Source organism: Marmota flaviventris, chromosome 10 (assembly GCF_047511675.1).
Source record: "Marmota flaviventris isolate mMarFla1 chromosome 10, mMarFla1.hap1, whole genome shotgun sequence".
In the NCBI taxonomy this organism is placed as follows: domain Eukaryota; kingdom Metazoa; phylum Chordata; class Mammalia; order Rodentia; family Sciuridae; genus Marmota; species Marmota flaviventris.
This window is the reverse complement of record NC_092507.1, coordinates 18649471-18675716: the sequence shown is the minus strand read 5'-3', so window position 1 is coordinate 18675716 and position 26246 is coordinate 18649471. Positions and strand designations below refer to the sequence as shown.

Sequence of the window (26246 nt, the reverse complement as noted above, 5' to 3'; positions counted from 1 at the left end):
GCCACCCGGGAAGACACAGGCAGGCTCAGCTCTGGTCAACGGAGTCACCCTCCTCGATGCTCTGCCCATGGAGACAGCCTCTGGCCAGCAGCGGCCAGTGTGTCCCAGGGAGCCCACTGCTGCGGCTGCAGGTGAGTGAGCAGGACAGGGACAGCTGGGCTCGGTCTGCCCTTTGCTCTATGCTCTGTGCGGGGCACAGTGCAGAAGAGACGAGGGTTCACATCCCAGGCCGCCTTTCACTGCAGGTCCAACTGTTCCTCTTCCCCGACTCTCAGCTGTCCCATCTGTAAAGTGGGCTTAGGACCATCCACCTTGTGGCTTGGTTTGAGGACAACACCACCCATGTTGGCGTAAAGGGCATCACGGGGCAGAAGGTCACTTCCTAAAAGACAAGCCACCTGTCTGACGTGTCTGATAGTCTGACAGGGGGGGAGGGGGGAGAGCAGCTGGGTGAAGACCAGGCCCAAAGTCAGCACCCCAGACATGGACTCCGCCAAGACGCCCTGGCCGGGCTGGTCAAAAACCCCTCTGAGGCTTAACTGGGATGGTTTCTCTTCCTGGAGAGAAGACCACCAGTGAAGCTCAAGTTCACGTCAAGTCAGAAGTGACCTTGTTCTTCTCACTTCATCTGCTACACATGAAAGACGTGTGTCGGGCCCTCAGAATTCGTAACTTGAGACATTGGAGACTAAAGACATTGGCCAAATTTATACAGAAAGATGAACTTGTTGGGTGTCTTTTCAGATTACAGGGAAAAGAAGAAAGGAGAGAATTTCTTAATCATCTGTGATCTACTCAGAATTCATGGGAGTCTGCCCAACAGCCGACAGCAGAGAGCCTGTCTCTGGGTTCCAGATGTTTTAAATATCACCATCTGAAGAAACGCTTGGAGTCCCCCACAAGCCGCAGCAGAGGGCCAGGCCTGGCCAGCCCCTGTACCGTGGCTGACAGAACCTGAGGAGTGTGGCTGTAATGGTCATTGTGAGCTGGACAGGATGCTACAGGCGGTGTGACCACACAAGGTGGTGTGACCCTGGGAGGCCAGGTGAGGCCCACATGGATGTGAGTGCCCTGCCAGGGCATGACAGCTTTCTTCTGAGCCCTGGTGTGCTCGGCAAGAGGGAATTAATAGCCTCTGGGCTCAACACATCCTATGAGTCAGCTCACACAGCCCTTGGCATGCAGTGGGCAGGCCACTAACATTGGTCACTGTCATCAGACTTTCTTAAACATATTTGGGCCAAATTGCACTTTGCTCTGCAATAACCTGTGAGCTGAGTGTACACACTACACACAGTACAGTGGTCACCAGAGTCCCCCAACCCCAGGGAGGGAGACTGGGGGAGGCAGTTGTTCCTGTTCAGATGGGAAAATCAAGGCTCAAGGAAAGAGGCAACTGATCCAGGGTTACAGTCCCTAAGTGGCTGGATGTGGGTCTCCCTACTGTCCTCATCACACAAAGCCACACATCCTGGGCTCCTGTGGTTCCTGCCTGGCCCTGGCCCCAGCACTGAGCCGAAGCCATTTTCGTGCAGTAGTCCTGCGAATGAATGTATGCTGTGGGTCACTGGAGAATGTGACGGAGACAGCAGGTGTCCTTCCAGGGACAGGAGGCACACACAGGTTTAATACACACTTTAGGGGCTCACAGACCTTGACCCAGGACCCCTGACGCCAGCCTTTAGAGACCTCACTAGTGCTGACACACTGGTCACTGGTGTGGCCTCGAGTCGTCCAGAGGTGACCTCACCACCACACACGCCTGTCTGCAGGCTGGACCTTCAACAGCACCCCCACTCTGGGTGCTGCCTCTGAGTGTGTACCTGCCCATGTCTGTGGCCACTGCTGCTCCCAACACCAAAGGACAAGAGCCACTGGATGGAGCACTCTGGTCACCAAGCAGCTCCTTCTAAGCACTGCTTATATTTCAAGAGAATATTTATTATTATTATTATTTTTTCTCATTAGAAATTCCTTTACAGCATCACAGGGCAAAGCACAAGACTGGGCAGCAGCACATGGAAGCACACCAACGGCCGGCCAGCAGGAGACAAAGGCCACAGTGCAGCCCTCGCAGCCCAGCAGGAGCCCGGCCCTTGTGCCAAGGACGGCCTGAGTCCTGCCCCACCCTCGCTGCCTTGTGACAAATACAGGCCATGACGAAGGAGGCCTAGGATGGGAACAGCAGTGCGACTGGGCGGGGAAGGGAAGATACCCTTATTCTGGCGCAGACCCCAGAAGCCCCCTCCCCAGGCGCCTGCTCTGATTCAGATGCTCAGTCGGAGCCTCGCCTCTGAGATGCCGTTTCCTGGGGTTGCTGACGCCTGCTCTGGGGAGGCTCCTTGGGATGGAAAAGATGCTCCCGGCTGTGCCGGGCTTCAGGATGCCGGAGCCCACAGGGCAGGGCCAGGAAGGAAAGAGAGACTGAAGACAGCTTGCTGCTGCGGTGTCCCACCTGGGACTGGCCGCAGTGTCAGGAAAGAGAACAGCGGGATGTGCACAGAGTTTGATTTGTTTCACTCTCGGAATTAGCAGACTTCAAACACTTGCATCTTCCCGGAAATCAACAATGAGGCGGGGAGCAGGGCACGAGGCTTGTGCCAGCTCTGAGTGGAAAGGCACCAGATGGTTTGTTATGAAACACATTTTGGTCAGAAAATAGCTGGGGTTTTTTGGTTCTTGGGAGGACAACAAAGCTCGAGAAAAAGGAGGAGCAGGTTGCCAGAGGTGGCGGCAGAGGAAGCAGCTTTGGCATCAAAATCTGAGTCCCACTCCCCACACCAGCCCCTCCACGGGCGTGGCCTCAGTTTCTTCATCTGTAAAATGGCCTCAAAACTCTCCTATATGAACCTAGGTGTCGGGTCCATGTCATCCCAACAGCATGGAGGGGCAGGGACACGCACACAGACAACCAGGAAGCAGGCAGAGCCTCATCCAGGGAGGGCGAAGGCAGGGATGAGGCCTTGGGGGTGACTACACAGGTAGTCCCCACAGTCACAGTGGACTCCAGAGTCTGGGCAGCCAGTTCCACTGGTCCAAGCATGGTGGGGGCCGTCCACAGGGATCCTGGCCCCTCCTGGAGGAGGAAGGGCGGAAAGAAAGCTCTGTTTATCAGCACCATCAAGGAGCCCCCGGGCCACGGCTGCTCTGTGTGCTTTAAAGTGCCAAGCCATGGGCTGTCTTTGGTCTGCGGCTGCCCCTCTGAGTGCCTGGGTCCAGGTTTCAAGCCTGGGCCTGCTGGGGACCTGAGGAGGACCAGCTCGAGGACCCAGTCGTGCCTGGGGGCTGCTGAGCTTCATCACTTTCAGCCAGGAGAGGGGATGTCCCCAGAGAAACCCAGGGAAATAAAATGCTTTGGTCACTGTCCTGATACCCACAGCTGGAGCAGAGCTGGCTCGGGAGAGAGCAGGAAGTCACAGCACTGCACATATAACATGCCCGATGGGAAACTGGCCGCTGAGCATGAACCGGGAGTCACTGAATAAATATTCAAGGCATCTTTCAGTTCTAAAGAAGCAGGTTAAAAACCCCCTCTCTCCCCGCTGCTTGACTGCCGCAGCTTTGATCTGCAGGCTGACGCTGCTGTGGGCCGGAAGAGGTGGCCAGCAGGTCCTGGAGCTGGATCCCCTGCCACAGGTGGCTTTGGTCTGGCTGGTAGAATCCTGATGGGCCCAGGCCCTTAGAAGCTGAAGAGATCCTCCTGCTCAGAGCCATTGCTGTCAGGCTTTTCCCAGTCGAGAGGCGAGAGGCTCTGGGCATGATGGATGTCTTGCGCTGACAGTCCAGTGTCCAGGACCTGAGGGTTCGTCCGCGATTGTGCCAGCCTGGAAGGCAGAGCTGTGTGAGCTGAGTGCTTGGGCAAGGAGCTGGTAGGGCCTGAGGAGCCAGTCCAGCCCAGCAGCACAGGACCAGAGAGGGCAGAGCAGGAAGATCGCAGGACACAGGACAAAGGAGAGTCTCTGACCAGTGGGCCGTCCCTAGAGCATCAATCCAAAAGCCAGGCAATAGACACACCGAACCCAAGAGAGGCCAGGGCACAGTACAGGCCTGACCAGGAGTGACCAGGAAGAGGGAGAGGGCAGTGCAGGAAGGCAGTGATGGCCGGCCCTGGCAGGAACCGGCCTAAACTTGAGAACCTTCCTTGGCTATAACCACGTCCAACAGCGTGCTCTAGCCCTATGTACAGGGGGACCCCCCAGCGTCCATAGAACTGGGGGAGTTAAGCCAGTGACAGCCCACATCCTCAGAAGGCACTCTGGGTGGTTTGACCAGCAGGAGAGGGGCTTCCGACACCCAGGTGTCAAGAGAGACAGCAGGTCCCCAAGGACAAACGCAAAATCACATCCCTGTGGGATTAGCCCGAGCTACACCAAGGCTGTACACGTTGTTTTCTGATTCCCTGGATTTTGAAATTGTTTAATAAAGGACACATGATACTTGAATAGCTAGGAAAAGCAAAAGAAAACTTTTCTTCAAATGAGGGGTGGTCATCAGCCAATAAAGCAAGAAAGGTGGTAAAAACGTCCCTGTCCCCACGAGGGATCAAGGTGCTGCCTCTGGGGATGGTGCAAAGCGGGCACTGTCCCCACCTGACAGAGCCCAGCAGTGGGAGTGTGGCAAGGGGCTGGCTGACAGGGCGCGGGGCTTCCCCGCAGCCACAGTCCTTTGGGCAGCGTGTCCTGCTACTGCAGGTAGCCATGGCTACAGGATGGCCTCTGGGAAAGTGGGGAAACGCCTCCGCCCTCAGGCTTCACCAAAATACCTCCTGCTGCCTGACGCTCCTCCTCCCTGGGCTTAATTAAGCTCTGCCTTCTCCCTGCCCCACTTCCAAGCAGGCTCCCAGGAGGGGACGCAGCCTGCCCCAGGCGTAGGAAGAAGAAATCGGCCTGAGCTGCAGAGCGTTTAGTTCAGCTCAGATGGTGGCAGAGCAGCCACCAGGAGTTTCTGACCTAACGGCGACAGCTTTCTAACTCATCTGGCCGCCCTGGAAGGGGTCCCCCCAGGTAGAGGGGAACCTGTCCCTGGTGATGGCTGAGTGGAAGGAGGGGATCTTGCTCTGGAGGTCAGGCACAACAAAGGCCCTGGGAGGGAGGGGCGGGCAGGGCCAACCCCAAAACCCTGTCCCCAGCACAAGGAACACAGTCAATGTTACCTTGAAAATGCTTCATCCAGGCCATCGTCCAGCTCCTTGGGGAGACAAAGCAGGAGGTGAGAACTCTGCAGGGGAAGCCCACACTCACTGCAGGGGCTCGACCCAGCCCCGTGAGCCACAGGGACTAGGGACCCATGTGGGGCGAGGGGGAGGCGATGGAGGGAAGGCTCAGGCAGGCCTTGCACCTGGCTGCCACCACCAGCACCTCAGCCTGTGGACCCACAACAGGGTGTGGGGCAGAGAAAGGACACGTCCCAGGCACTGGAACGGAGGCCTCATTCCCAACTCTGCCGCCAGCGTCTGTGAGACTTGGGGCAAGTCACTGCTCCTCTGTGAGACTCAGCTTTTCCTTCCATCAAGTGAGGGGCTGGGTGACTTCCATGGCTTTCAAAATGCCAAAAGGGAAAGGCTGGAGAAGCAGGCTCCCTGGCCTCCATCCTCGCCCAAAGCCCAAATGCCAACGCACGCAGCATGATGGGTGGCAGGACCCGTAGCTGCAGCGGAGAAGCCCTGAGCAAGGTCCCTCCACTGCCCCTGGTGCAGATGGGCAAGGAGCAAGGGTGGTCCCCAGACCACCACGGGTTTGAGGGACACCCAGGTTTCTCAACAGTCAGAGGGACTTGTGAACTGTGGAAGTCTGTCGATGTTCTAGATTTTTTTTTTCTTTTTTTGGTGCTGGGGATTGAACCCAGGGCCCTGTGCACACAAGGCAAGCACTCTGCCAGCTGAGCTCTATCCCCAGCCCTCAATGTTCTAGATTTTTAATAATTAAAGATACACAATAAAAGTAAGTGCAAGATTCTGCAATGGACCCTGGACCAGAAAACGGACATGAAATAGACAAGCGGAGAAAGGCGAGGGTCTGCAGGTTGCGTAACACGGTCTATCCGAGTTACTTCCCCGATGTTCATCACTGCAATGTGGTTATGCAAGATGGTGACATCTAGAGAATCTGGGTGAAGGGACAACAGGAATTCTTTGTATTATTTTTGTAACACAGTCTGAAATCATTTTCAAATGAAAAGCTAAAATTAAAAAAAATAAAATAAAATAAAGCTCCTTGGGAGATTCTGTGGGCAGAGGTCACCCTCCTCACTGCAAGATGAAAAAGCTGAGCCTCGGAGAGTCCGAGGCTTGTGCTGAGTCACAGGGGACGCGGGCCACACTGACAACAGCCCAAGTCTTTGACTCCTCATTTAGACGGCTGCGCGGGGAGGGGTTTCAGGCACAAACTCTGCCACACCAAGAACAAAGGGCCCTTTGGCTGGTCCTGCGGTGGGCAGAGCTGTGGACACTCAGGCCAAGAGGCTGGGCATTGTGAGGAGACAGCTGTGCTGGGAGTCAGGCCTGCTGGGGACGTGGCCCCAGGTTCAAAGGGGACATTGTTCATCCCCTGCCCTGGGACTGGGTGCTGCTGGGCTGGGTCTGGTCCTCCTAGAGGCCCACAGGTCACGGTGCCAAGGCCTGGACCCTGGAGCTGCCTGAGGCTCATCCAGAGATCTGGTCAACGATGAGTGAATTCTGTGGGGTCCCCAGGCCACATAGTCACTTACCCAGACAACACTGCTGCTGCTCAAGGCTTGAGGCCGTGGTGCCTCGTCCACATTAGTGGTGTTGGCACTGACCGTGGACAGTGGGGCCTTGGTTGTCTCTTCCAAGTCCAGGAGGTTCCCAGTGGCGACCACTGTGAGGGGGTCCGTCAAGGGTATCAGTGGGAGATGTGTCACTTCTTTCTGAATCCCTCCTTGGACTCAGGCTTGCCCTGACCTGTTGCTCAGACCACCCAGAACCCTACCCACACCTCCTCCCAAAGCTGGACGCGCCTGCAAGATGAGAACCTGTCTCCCACTGAGGGCTGAGACTGAAACCTGAAACTCTGAACTTCACAATGTTGAAGCTGGTTTCTTTTTCAGTACCAGGGATTGAACCCTGGGGCACTTCACCACCCAGCCACATCCCCAGGGTCCTGCTGAGTTTCCCAGGGCCTCACTAAGTTGCTGAGGTGGCTTTGAACTTGCAATCCTCCTGCGCAGCTCTTAGGTTTTCAGAGAGAGCGCACACACCCTGCCCCGGGACACATCTAGAAAAACGTGTACCAAGTGGGCTTTCTTTTTTCCTGCCTACATTTTCTAATTTAACCACAACGAACATGTATTATCGATTTAACAACAAAACAAAATCAAACATCAAGATTTGCCCAGCCCTGGAAGGAGAGGCCCCCGAGCGGAAGGCAGGCCCCATGCCCTGCAGCTGAAGGGCCCCTCCCCTGACCAACACTCACAGCTCTTCAAAGATGGGGCGCTGTCGCGGCAGGTCCCTGGGACATCCCCTCCCTCCTGGACGGCTTTCTCCCTCTTCTCCTTCTCTGTGTGATCAAGACACAGCAAGCAGAAGCCTCAGACCCCGGCACCGTCTCCTGCAATCCCTGGGCAGGAGGCAGGCGGCGAGCAGTCTTGGGGTAGTTTTAGGTCTCCAGCCAGGAGGAAGGACAACTTGAAGAAGCCACTGAAGTCTCACAAGCACCCCAAGGGAGGGAGATGGCCACTGCCCTTCCATCGGGTGGGAAAAATGAGACTCAGGTAGCAGGACCTGTTCAAAATCACAGCCAGGCGAGGATGAGGCTGGGAGTCAGTCAGGTCTGACTGGGGGCCCTTGCCCTCCTGCCCTCCCATGACTTCGATGAAAAAGACTCACCTTCTTTGGACACCTGCCAGAACTCAAAGGCGACTTTGAAGGCCTGGGCTACAGTGAGGGTGACAGCCTGTGCCTGAAAAACAGGAAGTGGGGTGGGGAGGCCTGTGGTGTCAACCAAGGAAGAGCAAGCAAACTTGTGTGGCTGGGGACTCAGGCCAGGTGCCGTGGTCCCTCCTGTAGCTCCTATGCCTCCATCCCTGGCTCGGGAGGGAATGCCTGGGGCAGCAGGTATGGTCTGGCTCTTCATCTGATACCAAAGCAACCTAGGCATGAAGACAGTCTAGAGAAGCAGCCCAGGCCCCGTTCTCCCCACCTCCAGGGAAGTCCCCACCCTGCTCCAGCTGCCCCATGGCAAGGGCTGCCCTCGCCAGGCTTTCCTCCCTGAAGTCAGTGAGCTGAGGCTCACATCCTGGAGAAGCCCCTGAGCACTCGGGGACTGCACACCTGAGCCCACAGAACTGGAGGTCAGAGGCTGGGGCTGGCAGAGTCCAGCCACGGCCTGAAGATCCCTGGCCAGGGAGGCAGGTCAGACCATCCAGGGCTATGCCAGGCGAGCCAGCAGGGCTGACAGCTGGGTCCCGGCAAGGGCGGCGTCGCCTTACAAACTTCCCGGCAGGAGCAAGATGGTAGTGAGTGTCAGGGACCAAACCATTCAGCTCTACTGGAACCAACCCGTAAGGGGTGGGGCACACCTCAGCCCTTCACCCCTAAGGAACCCCATCCTTGGTCTCCAATCCCATTCAAATGTCACTACTTCACTCCTGTCATCACCTACCTCTCTGTGGTCATCATGCATATCAAAGTGTCACTAGCTGGGGCCAGGGATGTAGCTCAGTTGGTAAAGGGCTTGCCTCAAGTGCACAAGGCCCTGGGTTCAATCCCCAGGACCATAAAAAAAAAAAGAAATTTTCACTAGCTCACTAGCCTGTGTCCCCTGAGCTGTGTGCTCCCTACCTGTAAGGGTCAGTCTGAACCTCCTCCCCAAGAGCAGGCCACGCCCCTCCGAGGAGGCTGCAGGCTGGATGAATCACAGCACTCAAAGGGGCAGGCCTCAACCAGCCAGGACCTTCCTGGGCCACACTCCACTCAGCACTTCCTCTCTGGGACCCGGGATTCCAGTTGGAACCTGCGCAGCTCAACTCCAGGCGTGGGAGCTCCAGAGCTCACAGCTGGGGCTGGAGCTGGAGCCCTAGAAACACCATCCAGCTTCCTTCTAGAAGCTCTGGGTAGGAGAAGAAAGCACGAGACTCCTTCAAGTGCACCACAAGTTCAGACCTCGCCAGCCTCAGCCACACTCCCCCTTCTACCAGACAACATGGTTTAATTGAGAAATGAATCCGTGGCCACTGCCTTCCAAAAAAAAATTTTTTTTTAAGTTTTAAAATCCCTAAACAAGCTGACTGATCTGTGCCAATTAAACTTCACCAAGTATAAAATCTCATTTGAATGTCTCCGTCATTTACATTTTTGATGGAAGTACGGGTGCTTTATGGCAAAACTTAAATATGGTAATTAAGTATGAAGCTCTTCACAGCTGTTTACAATTTAAGCTGTCATGTCTGAATCAAGTTTAATAGACCCAGTTACCATTGAGAATTGCCCATGAACTAAAAATATGGGCTAATTACCAACCCGAGTCAGATCACTATACACCAGAGCAAGGGCTGGTCACCCAGTGTGGCTGGGATGTGGAAACACCAATATTTTTGCCTGTAGGAAACCTGGGGACACAAGCTTAGACTGTTTTTGCATAAATCTGCTTCTCATTTGCATACATTCCCGCCACTTTGCCCTGATGTCCCAGGCTATAAGTTAAACCAAATATAACCAGAGCTGCAGATTCGCGAGTGCAGGTGGCTGAAGGCCCAGGCGCAGCGGGGTCTGCGAGGATCTAGTACCAGCTGCAGGATCTAGTACCAACCTCAGAGGACAAACTGCTCAGGCCTGCCGCGGACAGCCTTCGTTCCCCACACCCACGGCCGGTGCCAGTCTCCTCTGAGTACCGCTGACTACAGGTCTGTCTCATTACCTGACCAGCTTCTCTACCCAGTTTTCACGTCCCTGCCTTGTTTCCAGTGACTGGCCAGGTACTAGGCCAACTGAGCCCTGCTCCCTAAAAGGAGAGAGCCTTACATGAGGATCACTCCAGGAAGGCCAGCAGCCCCTATGCCCAGGTAGAGTGGGGGCATATAGTCCCTGGGCCTGTGGAGTGACCCTAAGCTCCTCCGCCTCCACTTCTGTACTTGGAGGCCTCGGTGGGCACTTCTACCTGCTGCCGGTGGATGGAAATGTCTTTATGTAGGGAGCTTCTTCTGGCTGTGCCCAACAGGACCAGGGAAAGGAGGCCTGGGGGCTCTGCTGCCCCAGCACTGGCCTGGCTGGTGAGTGACGTGGGGATGAACCCCTTCTCCAAGCTCCCCGCAGGAGGTGCAGGGAGACAGAGACTCCAGGAAGGCAGGCTGCCACACCCTCACGGTCTCGGAGTCTCAGCCGTGTTAAGACAGTGCTGTCCCAGCACCAGCCGCCCCACCACGGCCGCCTGGCAAACTCCTACTCGCTGCTCATCCTTTGAAGTCCCTGTCTCTGGGGAGACTTTCTGACCTCCAGGAAGGTTGGAGAACCTCCACTCTGGAGTTAAGCCCTCCGGTTACTGAAGCTGAGCCCCTGCCTGCAGACTTGTACAAGTCCTCAGGGTCCCCAGCACTCCCCACCAGGCACAGCCCCCAGGCCTCCCTTCTCTGGTCCCACTGGGCACAGCCAGAAGAAGCTTCCTACAAAAACATTCCTGTCCGCCAGCAGGTGGCCCAGGAAGGGCATACCACACAGCAGCGGGAGCTCAAGGCACCGCCTGTCTTCTGCCTCCCCGTGAGGAATCCTGTGAAGTCTTGAGAATCTCTGGGTTTCCAAACAGGGCCAGGGGCTAGCTAAGGCCTTGGAGCACCAGGCAGTGTTGTGTGTCACCTGGGGTGGGCTGTGTCTCAGAAAAATGGGGGACCCTGTGGAAGCAAAGAATGGAGAGAAGGACAAGCTGCAGTGCAGCCAGTCAGTCCAGACCACGGACAGGATCTGCTGAGGAGGGAGGAGCCTGGTGTCTGGCAGGAGCCCTGCCCTCTGTTGACTGCCTTTCTGACCGGGGGCGGCCGATTTCCTTCAGGTCTGTCTGAGGTGCTCTGAGCCCAGGCCAGGCCTCCCTGGGAGGTGCCAGGCTAGCTCCCTCTTATCCTACCCCATGCACAAGGGAGCCCCTGCACCTGGGAGTGGCCCTCCACCCGGGCCCTCTTGCTGCAGCAGCAGCTGAGGGCCCCTGCCCAGGACACACTCCAGTCAGTAGGAGGAATTGGCGAACAATGGGACAAAATGAGCCCGTATTTTAAGTCCATGTGGCCTCATAAGAACCAACACCAAGAGTCACTGTCTAGGGAACAAGGCTGCCACTGGAGAAGTTCAGCCGCCACAGTTCAGGAGCCTGCGGTATCACAAGACCCCAGGTGAGCGCCCAGTTTCACAGAGTCTGCAAGAAACAAGGGGGCAAAATCAGCACAGCGGCACAGGCCTGTAATCCCAGACTCAGGAGGCTGAGGCAGGAGGATTGTGAGTTCAAGGCCAGCCTCAGCAATTTAGTAAGGTCCTAAGCAACTCAGTGAGACCCTGTCTCCAAATGAAAAATAAAAAGGGCTGGGGATGCAGCTCAGTGGTTAAGCACCCCTGGGTTCAATCTCCAGTACCAAAAAAAAAAAATCACTGAGGTAATCTCTTTATTCTGTTGATGGACAACAGCCCAGAGAAGGGCAGGATCTTATCAAAGGCCACATCAGCCATTAGGAGACTTCTTGTGTGTCTCCTACTATGTGTGCCTTCCATGATCCTTTGTGGTAGGCTGAATCAGGGCACCACAGAGGTCCCTGTCCTAATCCCTGGAACCTGTGAATGTTACCGTATATGGCAAAAGGGCTTTGCAGACAGGATTAAGTCAAGGACCTTGCGATGTGGAGATTATCCTGGATTACCTAGTGGGCCCAACGTCAACAGGGCCTCGAGTGGGGTCAGGAGAGCCAGAGAAAGAAACAGCAAGGTGACGACAGAAGCAAGACTGGAGGTTGACCTGCTCAGGCCCTGAAGGTGGGGGACAGGGCCGCGAACCCAGGATCACAGGCGACCTCTGGAAGGAAGAAAAGGCCAGGAAACAGTCCCCCCTGGAGCCTCTGGGAGAAACACAACCTGCTGACCCACCTCAGATCTCTGACCCCCAGAACTGTGAGAGGATAGACATGTCTGGCTTTAAGCCACTAAGTCCGTGGTCACTTGCTACAGCGTCATAGGAAACATACAGTACCTAGAGCAGGTGGGCCGCAGGAAGCCAGGCCCACTGCTCTGATGTCCTCCACGGGTCCTTTTACACAGGAAAGGGAGAGCCATGGGGACTGGGGACCAGGCTCTTGGCAGTGACAGAGGTCAACTGAAGCTGACACTGAATCAGCAGATGTGGGAATCTCTTTACAGGGAAGACGCTCCGATCACAGGGCCGCAGAAACAAAGCCACGATGCCAAAGGCTGACCTGCCCCAGCTCCATGTTCCCAAATTCAAGACAAATGCCCAAGACCACCGAGGTCTCTCATCCACCCATCCAGCTAGATGTGTCAGGGTCAGCCTGGAAATGGGACAGAAGCTTGCAGCCCTCCCAGCTGCACAGAGAGGAAGGAATGTGGGTTCAAGTGCCCTCTGCTCTTGCTGGCCGTCATCTTCAGCAAGACAACTGGGCTCCGAGGGTGTTTCATTATAAATCTCAAAGAAAAACAACAGCGAACAACAGTGTCCCGGCGCAGAGTGTCCTGAGGGTCAAACAAGAAAACCCTTAAAGCCAGGCACTAAAATGAGCATGCGGAGGGTGATGAAGCCTCTCCCTCCCTGGGCTGGTCACAGCAAGTACAGTCCCCTGAGGGGTCCATCCCAGGAGCTGGGCACTGACCTCTCATCTCCAGGGCCTACGCCCTCCCAGGTCTGCACCCTGCAGGATGCAGTGGTCCCTGGTAATCTCACACCTAACAAATCTTGTTACAGAGAGGAAGCGGCCCAGGTACTTCCTGGACAAAGGCGAGTCACTGGGCACAACCAGGCTGTCCTGTGGGGCGCCGCTGACTACAGGCCTGCACAATGCCATTGGCTCTCAGCAGCCACTTGAGATTCCCAGGGGTTGCGTCCATTGTTAATGGACTTTCACCTTTGGGTCTTGCCTCCTCCCAAGAGCAGCGCCAGCTCCCCACTGACCATTTTCCGCTTGGTGCAGAGGAAGGCATGGCACTCGAGGTTCTCGCTGTGCTGGCTCTGCGCAATGTATGCGAAGACTTTGTCGTGCATCTTGTCTGCCGTACAGTAGGAGATCCTGAAAGGCAAGTGGGAAGTGTCACCAGACCCAACAGGGCCTGACCACAGCTTGGATGTGCTGTAGGGCATCTCCCCTGAGTTTAAAGAGCCTACTATCCCCTCTTCTCCAAGGCCGGACTGTAGATTCAGCCTTGGCCTCCAGGCATGGCATCCTGCACCTTCTGTGGGGGAAGGACCCAGGCCAGGAACTGGGGGTAAAGACCAGAGGAAGCCACCTCCTTCCTCCCCCTCCCATGTTGAGCCACACTCCAAAATAGTAGGAGCTGATGCCCAACTGCACCCCAGGCAACGGGTCAAAGCTTTCCAGACAGAGCCTTGCTTCATTCTCAGAGCTTCCCTTGGAGATGGGAAAACTGAGGCTAAAGGTCTGGGATGACAGGGCTGGTGGCAGAGCTGGACCTAAACTCACCTGTGGGATTCCAGAGTTGTCCCTGAAAGGTCTGTTCTAACTGGGGGTAGGGACACCGCCCTGCTCATTCTGCCCGTCACCCGGCCTCCCCTGCCAGGTCATCAGGGGAACTCCAGCCCATGTCCCCCAGGGTGGCTGGGATCAGGAGCAGCACATCTTCTGGAGCTGCTGCCAAGGGTGGGGACCTAGAACTAGGGTTGGGCATGTGAAGATGGTGACAGGATCCCCAGTGGGTCTGGGTGGAGACTCCGCAACTCGTTCTGCAGGGAACACCCTCTTGTGTCCCCGGCCCTCATCTGCTGGTCCTCTCTGCTGGATTCCCCCACTCCTCCCGTCCTAGGAATCGTGACCAGGGGAGGAGCCGACAGCCCAGGAGCCGAGAGACCCCAGCTTCAAGCTTCAATGACACCACTCCCATGGCAGTGCTGAAGGCCTGCAGGTGGACAGAAGGGGTGCACATCCCCAGCTGCCTCTTATTTCTAGGGATCCAGCCTCTTGCCCAAATGGCCCTGGGTCCTTGGAATCAGTCGGCTAGATCTTGTGATTCTTCAAGCCCCAGCAGGGTGTCACCTCCCCTGAGAGGCATTCCCAGATTTCCCCAGGCAAGCCCTTCCTCTTCTGTTCCCCCCCCCCCCCCCCCCCGCCCCAACACTCTGTCTCCTATTTCCTCCCCTCCTGTCCCTCCTAGACTGGGAGCTCCTGGAGGACAGAGCCTGAGTCACATCCCTCATCTGGCACAGACATCAGCAGAGCAGGTACTTGGAAAGACAGGCTGGTGGCATCAGCAAGGTGAGAAAAGGCATCTGCTCAACACTCTGACCCCAGCACATGTGCCCCCACGCTGGCCCAGGCTGCAGCCAGCTGAGCCAGCTGCCTGGGGACAAAGCAAGAAAGTGGAAGGAGGCCTGGCAGATGGGGGCCTGCTGGACAGAGCTCTAGCCTGGGTATCCTGGTCCCTGTCCAGCTGCCACCTCACTGTAGCAGAGGCCATTCCCTCTCTGGGCCTCACTTTCTCCATCTGTAGAATGGACTGGGACCCCTTCTAGTTCTTAAGTTCTACAGGTGACCAGCCAAGAGAGAAGTGGAGGTAGCCTGAGGCTCCAAGGGCTAAACCCTGCCTCCCTGGGACAAGAGAGCCTCAGAGGGACCATCTACACACTGTGGCTGCAGATCCTGGGTGACTCTCTGGAATGCCCGGCCAGTTGCCCAGGGCTGAGCTACTGCATTTGCGGTGAAAGAGGCAGGGAGTCTGTAGCTCTGTGCTCCAGGCCGAGTCGGCACTGCGCAGGTTGAGGTGGGCGCACAGGGCCAGGCCAGACCAGGCCTCAGCTGCTTGCTGCACCTGCACCTTAGTGGAAGACTCGCTGTGAGCTGGGTGCTGTGTGGGAGCATTCTGTTACGGCTCAGGGAGGCAGGACCTGCTCCCATCCCATCTAACAGATGAGGACATGAAGACTCTACCATCACCCTGACAGAAAGCAACAGAGCCTGGACTCAGCTAGACCACTCGATGCACCACCCCAAGAGGCAGTGACACGGGCCACCGCCGTGCTGAGCTTACCTGTAAATGGACACGTTCTCAATGAGCTGATTGGTGAGGTTGTCAGTCAGGATAATGCCCCGGGGTGACACTTTGAGAGTCACCTTCTGCAGCTTCTTCCCACTGGCCTTGGCCTGGGGAAGGGAGAAGGAAGGCAGAGGTAGGTCAGGAGCTGCCTATTTACGTGGGGCCCTGCCTCGCGGCTGCGCCTAGCTGCCCCAGGCCCACAGGCAGGGGCTGCGTGAGGCCTTGGCTCAGGCCAGTGCCGTGGGGAGGGTGCTCAGCCAGCCCCTCCTGCAATAAAAACAGGATAACAACTGCTGCTGCTCACCAGTACCCTCAGCCTGCCAAGCACTGGACCTCACAGGCAGCGGGGTGGACTCTCATCCTTCCCCCCCAGGAGGAAGTGAACTCAGAGGGTGAGGGACTGGTCCAAGGGCACACAGCTGGGAGGGATGCCAGACGGTGCTGAAGGCTATCTCCACCAGCAGGATGACGTGGGAGTGCTCCACTCACCACTCCTGCCAGCACCTGAGCCATAGGGTCGAGGTCACTAAGGAAAGTGGATTAAAGGGCCATACTCACTAAGAGCTGGGAGGGGCCAATCTGGTCCCTCGTGGGCTACACTCTCTCGGGCCACTGGGCACATGGTCAAATGATAGCAACCTCCCCACCTCCCCAGCATTGGTAAGCCACCAAAACTCAGGCAAAGAGGCTGAGCCATGGAGTTGAGACTGAAAGTGGCCACAGACATGTTGGCTGGAAAGGAGGACACTGACCCTGACCCAAGTCCAGTGGATCTCCTCCATGTGAGGCCACTGAGCTGACACACGAAGACTCCAGGGCAGGGCCAGGCTCAGACATCCCACTGAGGTCATGAGCTGGGGAAAAGGGACAGCTGGGAAGAAGCTGGCCCTGGCTGTAGCACCTACCCCCCTCCCCAGGGCACTTACAGTGGCCACGATCCTCTTGACAGCAGCGGCTGACAGCTCCTCGCCTTTGGGCCGCTCCACCAGTGTCATGCCCAGGTACTTGAGGCTGAAGAGCATGCCCTCCAGCAGCGTCTCCCGGGTGTCCGTCCAGTTCTCAGGCAGCTCTGGGGTAGGACAGGGAGTCCCTCAGAAAACCAGGAAGGAACACTGTGGTGCCCCTGCCACCATTTTTACTACCCATGAAGAACAGTTTCTAGAACACACCCAGCACTGATAAGCAGCTTTCCACAAACTGTCCCCACGAATTCTCAAAGAGCCCACGAGCAGGTCTTTTATCACAGCCACTGCAGACAACGATGCCGGGGCCCAGCAGGCTGCCACACAAGCCCACAGTCAGTGCCGGGGCCGACTCGGCCATGTGTCCAAGTCCCCAGCCAAACTCAACTTCAACGCTTCTTTTTTTTTCTTCTTCCCCAAGTAAAAAAATCCATTTTTTTTTTTTTAACTTTTAAAAGACATTATTATTGGGGTTGGGTGGTGGCTCAGCAGTAAAGCACTTGCCCAGCACATGTGTGGCACTGGGTTTGATCCTCAGCACCACACAAAAATAAATAAATAAATAATGCAGGTATTGTGTCCATCTACAACTAAAAATATTTTTTTCACAAAAAATATTTTTAAAATGTTATTAAAGCACAATTCACATGTCATAAAATTCATCTGTTTTAAGGGGACAATTCAGTAATATTTGGTAAACTTACAAGTAGAGCACCTGTCACCACAATCCAGTCCCCAAACACTTTCGTCATCCCCAAGGTGCCTCCACCTGTTTCTCTCTTTACACCCCAGTGGTAGGAAGCCGCCAGGCTGCTTTCTGTCTCAAGGTTTTGGGGACCTTCGGTGTTAAATCTTTGTTTCAAGATTTGCCTTTTCTAGACATTTTATGCAAATAGACTCAGCGAGGGGCCTTTTGTGTCAGACTTCTTTAACTTATGGAGCTCACTTTTTTGGTCTTTGAGACTGGTCAAAATGTTAAAAATTTGATGCCACCTAGATTTGGTTGGCAGCCCTGTGGGTGCCACAGGTAGTCAAAAATATGGAGCACTTAGGGAATTTGCCTGTCACCCTTGCACTGGGCCATGCTACTCTTCTCTGTTTCATTCCAATTTTACCATCGGTGCTGCGGAAGCGAGCGCCAGTGCTAACTTCTGCCCCTTCTCTTGCTGCAGCCTTGGTGAGGTGGGTATGAGCCCACGCTACAGTCAGGAGGCAGAATGGAGGGGAAGGGACATGAGACAAAAGTCACACACCACAGCAGAGGGATGAGGCCCCGGCTGGCCACCGTGGTCCAGCCTGAACTGCCTCACTCTGCCTGCACCCGAGACCCAAGGGTTGGTGAGGGCAAAGGGCTGGGGGAGGGCGGCAGCAGCTCAAGGAGCTCTGGGTGATGTCGCCTTATCATTCTGGCAGACCTGGTTCAAGTTCCAGCTTTGCTGCCTGCTCCCCCCAACACATTCTCAGAAGAGCCCCCCGTCCCCTTTGAGACTGATAATGCCCTCCTCTGGGGGTGACAGTAATGGCAGAGCAGGCTACATGGGAAGGGTCCTCTGAGAACTCTGGATGAAGACTAACGTCAGGAAGGCTGGGAAATGAGGGATGAGTCAGTCACTAGATAGGGACACAGAGCAGGAGGGAGGGCTGGAGACAGCCCCACCCCTCAGGAAAGGGCCCTGTGGAGGCAGAGACACAGGGGAGGCGCATCCCGCATGGGAGGCTTTGCCGGTCCCAGGTTCCTCGGTGGAGCTCACGCCCGGCACCCATCCCTGGGAGGGAAGCACAGTAAGGAAGCAGTACGAAGGTCCCCAGGCCCCTCACCTGTAGGGCCCTGTCTGTCCTTATCAGCCCACGCAGATGCTGCCCTTGGGGGAGGTGTTCACGCTGACCATACCCATTCTACAGATGAGAAACTCCTCAGAAGCACACACAGTCTTGCTAAGGACACAGCAGGATCCACACAGGAACCAGTTTCTAGGGGCCACCAGAGAGGTAGCCAGCCTCCTTAGGCCATTCTCTGGACGGGGTCTGGGAGAGGTCTGTGCCCACCCTGCCTCCTCCTGGGCCTCCTCGCCAGCACTGATGCTCAGCCACAGGAGGCAAGTTTAGCTCTGGCATCAGGGGCTCCAGGGCAGCTGAGCCCTGGCAGGGTCATGGGTCTCCCCACGAGGTTCGGCTGGGCTCTGGTGTTGCTGGACTGTCAAGAGCAGAGTCCTGGGCCCAGGGCACACCAGGCCCCCTGCGCAGTCTGTCTCCTACGGCCCCTCCTAGCACCTATCTCAGCACTATAAGGTCCGAGGGCTGTCCCCCTCCTCTACAATCAGGAGACTGCACTCACACTCCTCTGGATTTGGGTTGAGCAAGCCACTGTCCCCCTCGGAGGTTATTTCCTCATCTGAGAGGGAGTGTGTGTGTGCATGCGTGTGTGTGCTGGGGTGGGGTGGGGAGGTCATATGGGGACCTCGTGTTATCCCTTCCGAGATCCTGGTGAGCAGGGATTTGCTAGCTGACCCAGAACAGGCATTTGGTGGGTAAAAGAACAACCTGGAAGACCTCATCCCCAGCTCTGGCCTGATGCACTGCCCATGAGCCTTCCCTCCTGGGCCTCTACCCTAACATGAGGCCTGGTCCTCACTGAGATGACCCTAAAGCCCAAAGTAACCCCATCCTCTGTCCCATCTGCCAGAAGCCTAATCCATCTGATCCTCCAAAAAAGCAGCAGAAAGTTCTTCTTGGTGTGTCCCTGGTACTAAGTCAGATGATGGGGGACCCAGAACAATTCAGGCCCTGCTCTCAAGGAAGCCAAGACTAACAACATCATCTCTTGGGTGAATCAGAGCTACCGTGTTGATAAAGATGAATAATCAAAGCTGGGGCTGGGATGATAGCTCAGCTGGTAGAGTGCTTGCCTCACGTGCACAAGGTCCCCAGCACAACCAAAAAAAAAAAAAAAAAAGAAAGAAAGAAAGAAAAATAATAATAATAAAAAGCTACCCTCCAAGCAAGCGTTCTTTCACTCCAATTTCACAGACAAGGAAACTCAGGCTCCAAGGACTCTGGCTCTAAAACCCAAGCTCCTGATCACTGGATAGACCATCTGTCCCTGAGGCCAGCTGCCTTACCTCTAGGAGAGGGTCAGGGAGAGGGAGAGATTCTTATAGCTGGAGGTATTTGCTCCACCTGGACTGGGTATTCCTAACACTAGTGGCTTCCTTTCTGTGGGCCAAGATACCAAGACCACTTTGGACCTGAGCCCATCTAAAGATGGCACAGGCAGAGCTGCACTGCCCATTGCCTGCGTCCTTGGCAGACATTGCTAACTGACCGCAGCTTGATTTCCCCCAGTTTCAAAACAGGGCCCCAAGGCAGGCCACACCAATCAATCAGGGCTGGCCTTGTTCATTCATTATCCATTCCTGCCCTAAAGCAAACATCCTTCCTCCCCTATTTTTGTGACCCCACTCTCTCATTTCCTGTGGCTCAGCCTTTTTCTGGTCCCTTTCCAAAGCCACTTCCGATCCCTCCATTCCAAAGGGCCAAAGCTTGCCAAGGTCACTGGTGATCTCTTTGCTGTCAAAACATTCCCCTGTCCTCCTTGACCTCTGAAAAATGCTTGCCATTTTTCTGCATTCCTCCCTTCCTGGACTGACCCTTCCATATTCTACTCCCTCCTTGTAAAGTGGCTGCTACTCCCTGGCCTCAGAGGCCCCGGGTCTCCACACCTTGCTTAACAGATGATGCAACTGAGGCCCAGAGAGGGACAGTACCCGTTTGAAGTTATAGCAAGTGGGGGCAGGGGAGGGGGTCCCAGACCCCTACACCCAAGCCCCACAGTGACTGTTCCCATCTCTTTTCCCACAACACAGAGACCCCAGCAGCTCCAACTGTGCAGAACTGCCTCCTCATAAGGCAACACTACTTTCCAACTTCTGAGCTTCTGTTCAAATAGTTCTATCTAAAATGATTTTCTTCCCTTCACTTGATCCAAACCCCATTCATCCAGGCTCTTCCAGGAAGCTCTGAGGCAGCATAGCCCAGTGGTTAGGAGCAAGAGCCTTAGTCCTACCATTCCAATTCTGGTGCTTTGTGTTAGAGTGATCCTCAGTTAATTATCTTCCTGAGCCTCAGTTTTCTCATCTGTAAAACGGGAAGCAACAGTTCCTAGGGTAAGGGGCTGTCTTGTTTTGTCTTTCACATGTGTGACGGGGGTAGATACTAGGGATTGAAACTAGGGGCCCTCTACCAACTGAGCCACATCACCAGCCCTGTTTTTTTTTTTTTTGTTTGTTTGTTTGTGGGGGGGGAATAGTCTTATTAAGTGCTGGCTTCAAACTTGTGACCATCCTACCTCAACCTCCTGGGATGCTGGGATTGCAGGCATGTGCTGGCCTCCGAGGGGCGTTCTGATCCTTGGATAATAAACTGAGATAATGAGCTTGTAAACTGCACTCAGCCAGGGCCAGCCGGTGGCAGGTGCTCCACACTCTCATCCCTCTGCGAGTGTGAGCCTCCACCTCCTCCACAGCCACACACCCATTGCCAAGGAGCTGCCTGCTTGTGTTTTCGCCTCAAAGGACCTACCATCCACATCTGCCCTCCCAGGACCTGGTATGCAGAAGGGGTGCCCTGACCAGCAGTGCCATCCAATCTTGTCCTGCTTTGCCTTGTCCCCATTCCTGTCATTGGTCCTCCCTTTCCTCTGGGAGGCCTGGTTCCTCTCTGGTCTTCCTGTGCACATGGCTCTTCTCGTGAGATGTGAGATCTTTGGGGCCCACATCTTCCTCTCTGCAGCCAGCAGCACCGGGCCTCGGTACCAACAGACCCACGGAGTTTCTCACCACCCTCGTCCTGCTCACCGGTCATCACCTCACACAGGATCCACTCAGAGCATCCGGCTCAAGGCCACATGCTCTCAGAAGGAGCCCAGGACTCCAGGGGAAGCTCCAGAGGCTCCCTGAGTCCGCAGGCCTGTTCCAGTCCGGTTATTTTGCACCCTGTGGTGGGTAATGACTATGCTATTTTAACTGTGCAATTTTACAGATGACCTGCTGCCATAGTTAGCTGGGACAGACCATACGCCTAGTCTAACTTCAGCTGTGACCATGTGCTCTTTCCTCATGAAGGTCCTTACCCAGGAGTTAGGGACAGGCAGGGCATACCTGTCCCCCTTCTGCTGCCCCAGGAGACCCAGCAGGATGGTGTCTGAGACATCCAAGTCTCAGCCAAAGCAGGGGCCTAGAAGCCACAGAGTGACAATATCTCAGGAGGGGACCCAAGTTCTGCCCTAACAGGAGTATGGCTGCTTCTCTGGGCTGCAGTGTCTCTACCTGTCAAATATGCTCAGCCCTCTGGGAGCATCATCTGAAGGAGCTTTCAGAGGTGAGAGTGCTAGGCTAATTTCAGAAGTCAGAAAGCTAGCGAGACTTACTAACTTAACAGTGATCACCGTAGCAGCTCCGTTTCCTGAACACCTACACACACTGCAGGAGAAAAACAGGCTCTGCAGGAGGGCAGCCGGCCACCCAGCCTCCCCCCTTTACACAGGGACAATAATACTACCTACCCCAGGGGCTGTCATGAGGATGAAGCAAGTTCCCCCACCACCCTGTGTGACACATACCAAGAACCAGAGTACAAGCTACTGTCACTACCAATGTCAGGTGCAAAGGGCTTTACTGTGTGAGTGACCATGCAGAGTATTTTCTAAGAGCACCACAGACAGGTCGGCAATCCCACTTCACAGATACAGCAGCGCAGGAGTGCGCAGGACTGACAGCTGACAGCACTAGGACTCAAACTGACACTCGCTCCTGCTGGCAAGGCAGCGGCCATGCAGAGCCCTGCTCAGGGTCACTCCAGCAGGGCCTGGGCCTGCTGCCCTGCAGGGCTGCTAAAAAGAAGCATGTGACCCTCAGTGGGCAGTAGATAACCTCTGACTCCCTCATGTCCCTCCCTCAGCGGCCAGATCTGGGAGGAGCAGAGTCCCAGCCCCCAAGTCAAACATCCCCTGCCACTTGCTATTCCCAGTGCCTGGAAGGTGCGTCCCAGATTCTTCCCTATTGGATTCACGAGTATCGCCCAAGTTACTTCCCCAGAGAGGTGATACTGTCAGGGGCCCTCCATTCATGTTGGTCTACCAGCACCTGCCACCCTGCCTGCGGGCTCACTGGCTTTGGAGGGCCAGTACCTTGCACACTGCAACCCTCCACTACAACTGCTGATCAAGGTCCCTCAAAGGGAAGGCATGGTGGCGCATGCCTATAATCCCAATGACTCAAAGACTGAAGCATGGAGGATCGCAAGTTTAAGGCCAGCCTCAGCAACTTATTAAGACCCTGTCTTAAAATAAAAAAATAAGGGCTGGGCATGTAGCTCAGTAGTCAAGTGCCCCAGGTTCAATCCCCAGTACCAAAAAAAAAGGAACAACCCTGAGCAGCACGTTCTACCTGGCTCCCAGAGTTCCCCAGGGATTAAGCTCCAGTGGCCCACAGTGGTCATCTGCTTCAGGATACCCACTTTTTGGACCCCTTCCCTTCTCACTTGTCCTGACAATATTTACTGGGATCGCTTCTCAAATACAGAACTTGCACTCAGATCCTTGTCTTGGTATCTACTTTTAGAAGAACTCAAAGACACCACTGCCCAATCTGCAGAGCCATGCGGTCGCTTCCGCAGCCTGCTTTGCCTTTATCCACAGCATCGCTACCCTCTACAGTCCTGTCCCTTTCTCTACCTCCTCCACCAGACTGTGAGGACTACCAGAAGAGCAGCGACCAGTCCCCAGGTCCCCATAGCCTCTCAGTGCCCAACAGGTATTAGGGTTTGGCAGTTTATTCATCCTATTTATATCTCATAAATACATATGAACGGACGCCTCCCTCCCCCACCTACCATCATGAATTGGTATCATTGCAACCCACACCTCATATTTATCCTTCCTCTTTTGCTTCCCTGACAGGTTAGCACAACTCCCAAAGGAGCCCAAGGGTCAAATGACCCCAATTCCTTTGGAAGAAGGATACTGAGCGGCCACGGTGAGCCATCTTTCCAGGCAGCTGAACGAAAGGAAAATCCTTGACCAGGGAATAACATAAAATATTTATGGTTCCCTAAGAGATGGGAAGAAGCCACATGTGGGAGAGGGAGAGAACCCCTCCAGGTCAGGACACCTGGGAGAGAGAAGCTGTGAGCCTCTGAGCCCAGAAGCCTTGGGATGTTGGCTTTCCTGTGTGTCATCAGGCATGTTGCAGCCAGTCCTGTGCTTCAGTTTCTCTAAAAACAAAAAGAATGATCGTGCAAATCCCAGCTGAAGACCTGAGAAGCGAGGGGCATGCCTACATAACTCAAGTGGCATCAGTCTGGCCTCAAAACTCAGCCACAGGCCTCAGATCTCAAAGGCTAGGCCCAAGGCTTGGTTGGGTCACAACCCTAAGCAAGGGTACTCTAGCATCTCCCCTAGTCACATCTCTAACCTGTGGGTCACAAATGTTTTCAGAGGCTGCCAGACCAACCTGGGGTGGGACCTGCCACTGAGGTTCTCCATGGCCAGAGGCCACACTGGTAAGATCCCCAGCACATAGATAGATCCTGGCTGGGGATTTGGAGTTCTGTCATTGGAAGCTCTATGCCTGGGGCCAGCAACTCCACTTCTCAGTTCCTTTATCTCTAAAATGGGTCTGATAAGAATCCCCTGCTTTGATCATAGGAGCAAATGAGGTACAAGCAGCAAAATACTTTGTAAAACACAATGACCAAAGCCTTAGTTACCACCTATTGAATTCTTCCTTTGTACTGGGCAAAACACACTGATGTAACCCCACAAAAAGCCCGAGGCAGATATTTCTCTTATTTGCAATTTACAGATGGGAAATTGAGAATTAATAATGAGGGACAGGTGGGGCTCTGGGTAAGCTCATTCAGGGTATAGAAGGCACTGGGACAACAGGGACTGAGCTCTGAACTTGTGGGGGGTGGGGGAGGGAAGGGGTGCTCCTCAGCTTTCCCTCAAGGTATAAAAAGGCTCTAAGCCCCCCAAACCTGGTCCATCACAGTAAGAATCATGTTGAAGGTCTATACAGACAGGAGAAGGGGAGAGGGGTGGATCAGAAGGGAGCATTATAAAACAATTTTCTTATAACACCCTGCCAGGTAAAAATTTTTAACCCCATTTTGCAAGCAAAGAAACTGAGGATCATTAAGGACAAATGACTTGTCCTTAACTGGAGCACACCAAAGACACTCTTTTCCACCACCCAAAGTGGCTACTTCTTCCTCTCCCCAGATTCGGCAGTGCTTCAAGGCTCCCTTCCCTTGAGAACCACTGCCCCAGGGAGCTTCCAGGCTCACCCTAGAGAAAATCGGCAGGGTTCCTCCACTGAACGATTTCTCATAAGTCTGGCGTTTCCCACAAATTTTTAAAGGACTATTCTGGGAGCCAGTAAGTGTGAAAGATGGTACATGCCCCGCCTGGCCCTAACGGGTCTCTGACCCCACCCCCACCAGCAGGACCCAGCCCATGTTCCCAATGCCAGTCTGGAGCAGCAGATCAGGGCAAGAGGAGGGGCAGGGCGGACTCCCTAGGCCCAGACACGCTGGCGCTCCAGGGACTAGGGAACTCGGGCTCCCCTGGCGGAGCCCTGAAAGGCAAGGAGGGGTAGGGGTGGCTGTGCCGTTTCCTGGTCGGGGGAGAGGATGTGGCCCTAGGTGGGTGGCAGGTGGGGATATGGGTATGCAGGAATCCTGCGATCGGATTCCACATCAGCCCGGAAGGCCTGTGTGAACTTGGGCAAACAACTCGCAGAAAAGGAGGGACCTGGGCTAGGTTTCCGAGGCCCCAGGGGAAGGTGCCAGGTGACGGACTCCCAGAGAGTAACCCGAGCCTAGAGGACAGGAAGGGGGGCCTGGGTGAGCTCCTCCCAGCCTCCCAGACTCCCCCAGGAGAGGTGGCAGGGCGTCTGCCTTTTGCCTGGGAGCCCAGGGATTTCGATAGACCCTGGGGGAAGGTGCGAGAGAAAACAGGTTTCAAATATAGCCTGGCCGCCAGCCTGGCCACCTGGATCTGGCTGTAGGTCCAGGTCGCCCGCGGCGGGGGCCTCTTCAGGCACTCCAGGCTGGTCTCCCTCCCAACAAGTAGGTACCTGCGACCTCGGGCTCACACCTGAGGCCCAGGAGTTCAAAGATGACCTCGCAGGCCGGAATCCGGTTGGTGGAGGGGCCAGTGGGCTCCGCCCGCCGCACGTCCCCGCAGGGGAGCAGAGGCGCGGGGATGGGGCACCTTCCCAGGCGCTCGCCCGCGCCCCACGTCCCCCGGGCGCTGATGCTGAGCTCCTGCCTCCCGCAGGCAGCACAGAGCGGTGGGGCGGGAGCTGCCCGGGGTCGTCCAGGCCTCTCCTCCTACCTGCACCTCCCTCCGCAGGCACCTGGAGACCCCCAGCTCTGTCTCCTCCCCAGCTCCGCCCTCCTCCCCGCCGCAAAGAGCGGGGGTGGCGAGTGGGAGCACGACCTGACCCCGGGCGACCCCAACCCCGCCGGGCCGGGAAGGCCGCGACGGGACGCGAGCGCGGGGAAGGCCCCGCCTCTCCGCCAACTTGGCCCGACTCCGGGCGCCCGCGGGAGGCCCCGAGCGCCTGGCCCGACCCCCGCCCGACCCGGCCCGACGGGCGCGCACACACTCACTGCGGTGCCGGCCGCCGCCCCCCCAGCTCTGCTTGGCCAGGCTGGGGCTCCGGATCAGCGCCCGCCCCGCGGACTTCAGCGCGTCCATGGCCCTCTCCGGCCGCCGGCGCCGCCGCCAAAACTCTGTCAGGAGAAACTTTCCGCCCGGCCAGGCGGCGCGCGGTCGGCGCGCTCCTCCCTCCCTCCTTCCCCTCCCCAGCGCGAGCTCCGCGGCTACGTCCAGGGGCGGGGCGAGGCCTATCTGACACGCCCACGGGCACGCCCCTATGCCAGACTCGCCCCGCCCCGGCCTGACTGTGCTAGGGATTCCAAGGTGGGCGGTCCCGGAGGCGTCCAGGCAGAGACCAGCGCTGAAAGCTGGACGCCCACCTTTTCTCCCATCCCGGGTTGCCCGTAGCGGACTAAGG

General features: G+C 55.9%; 1 protein-coding gene and 1 non-coding gene across 3 annotated transcripts; both read right to left on the bottom strand.

The window, feature by feature from the left end:
• Positions 1-1920: 1920 nt before the first annotated feature.
• Ldlrap1 (low density lipoprotein receptor adaptor protein 1) lies at positions 1921-26012 on the bottom strand. Of its 2 annotated transcripts, none has more exons than XM_071617494.1 (9): positions 25840-26012; positions 16132-16274; positions 15200-15312; positions 13113-13227; positions 7847-7919; positions 7434-7517; positions 6706-6836; positions 5153-5217; positions 1921-3824 (listed from the first exon to the last, which is right to left on the bottom strand). In XM_071617494.1, the coding sequence occupies exons 1-9, from the start codon at positions 25925-25927 to the stop codon at positions 3680-3682; spliced, it is 957 nt and encodes a 318-aa protein (XP_071473595.1). In that variant the 5' UTR covers positions 25928-26012; the 3' UTR covers positions 1921-3679. The 2 variants fall into 2 exon arrangements, with proteins under 2 accessions (XP_071473595.1, XP_027792800.2); XM_027936999.3 differs by having other exon boundaries at positions 5153-5187.
• LOC114094554 (U6 spliceosomal RNA) lies at positions 17201-17306 on the bottom strand. The gene has a single exon (XR_003583064.1). It is a non-coding gene; the product is annotated as a U6 spliceosomal RNA (small nuclear RNA).
• Positions 26013-26246: the final 234 nt, after the last annotated feature.

Excerpts from the sequence above, each read along its gene's own strand:
- Ldlrap1 (XM_071617494.1), bottom strand. The coding sequence starts at position 25,927 with ATGGACGCGCTGAAGTCCGCGGGGCGGGCGCTGATCCGGAGCCCCAGC. Across the intron at positions 13,228-15,199 it reads GAGAACGTGTCCATTTACAG|GATCTCCTACTGTACGGCAG; the intron begins GTAAGCTCAGCA and ends CTTGCCTTTCAG. Across the intron at positions 6,837-7,433 it reads CGCCCCATCTTTGAAGAGCT|TGGTCGCCACTGGGAACCTC; the intron begins GTGAGTGTTGGT and ends ACCCCCTCACAG.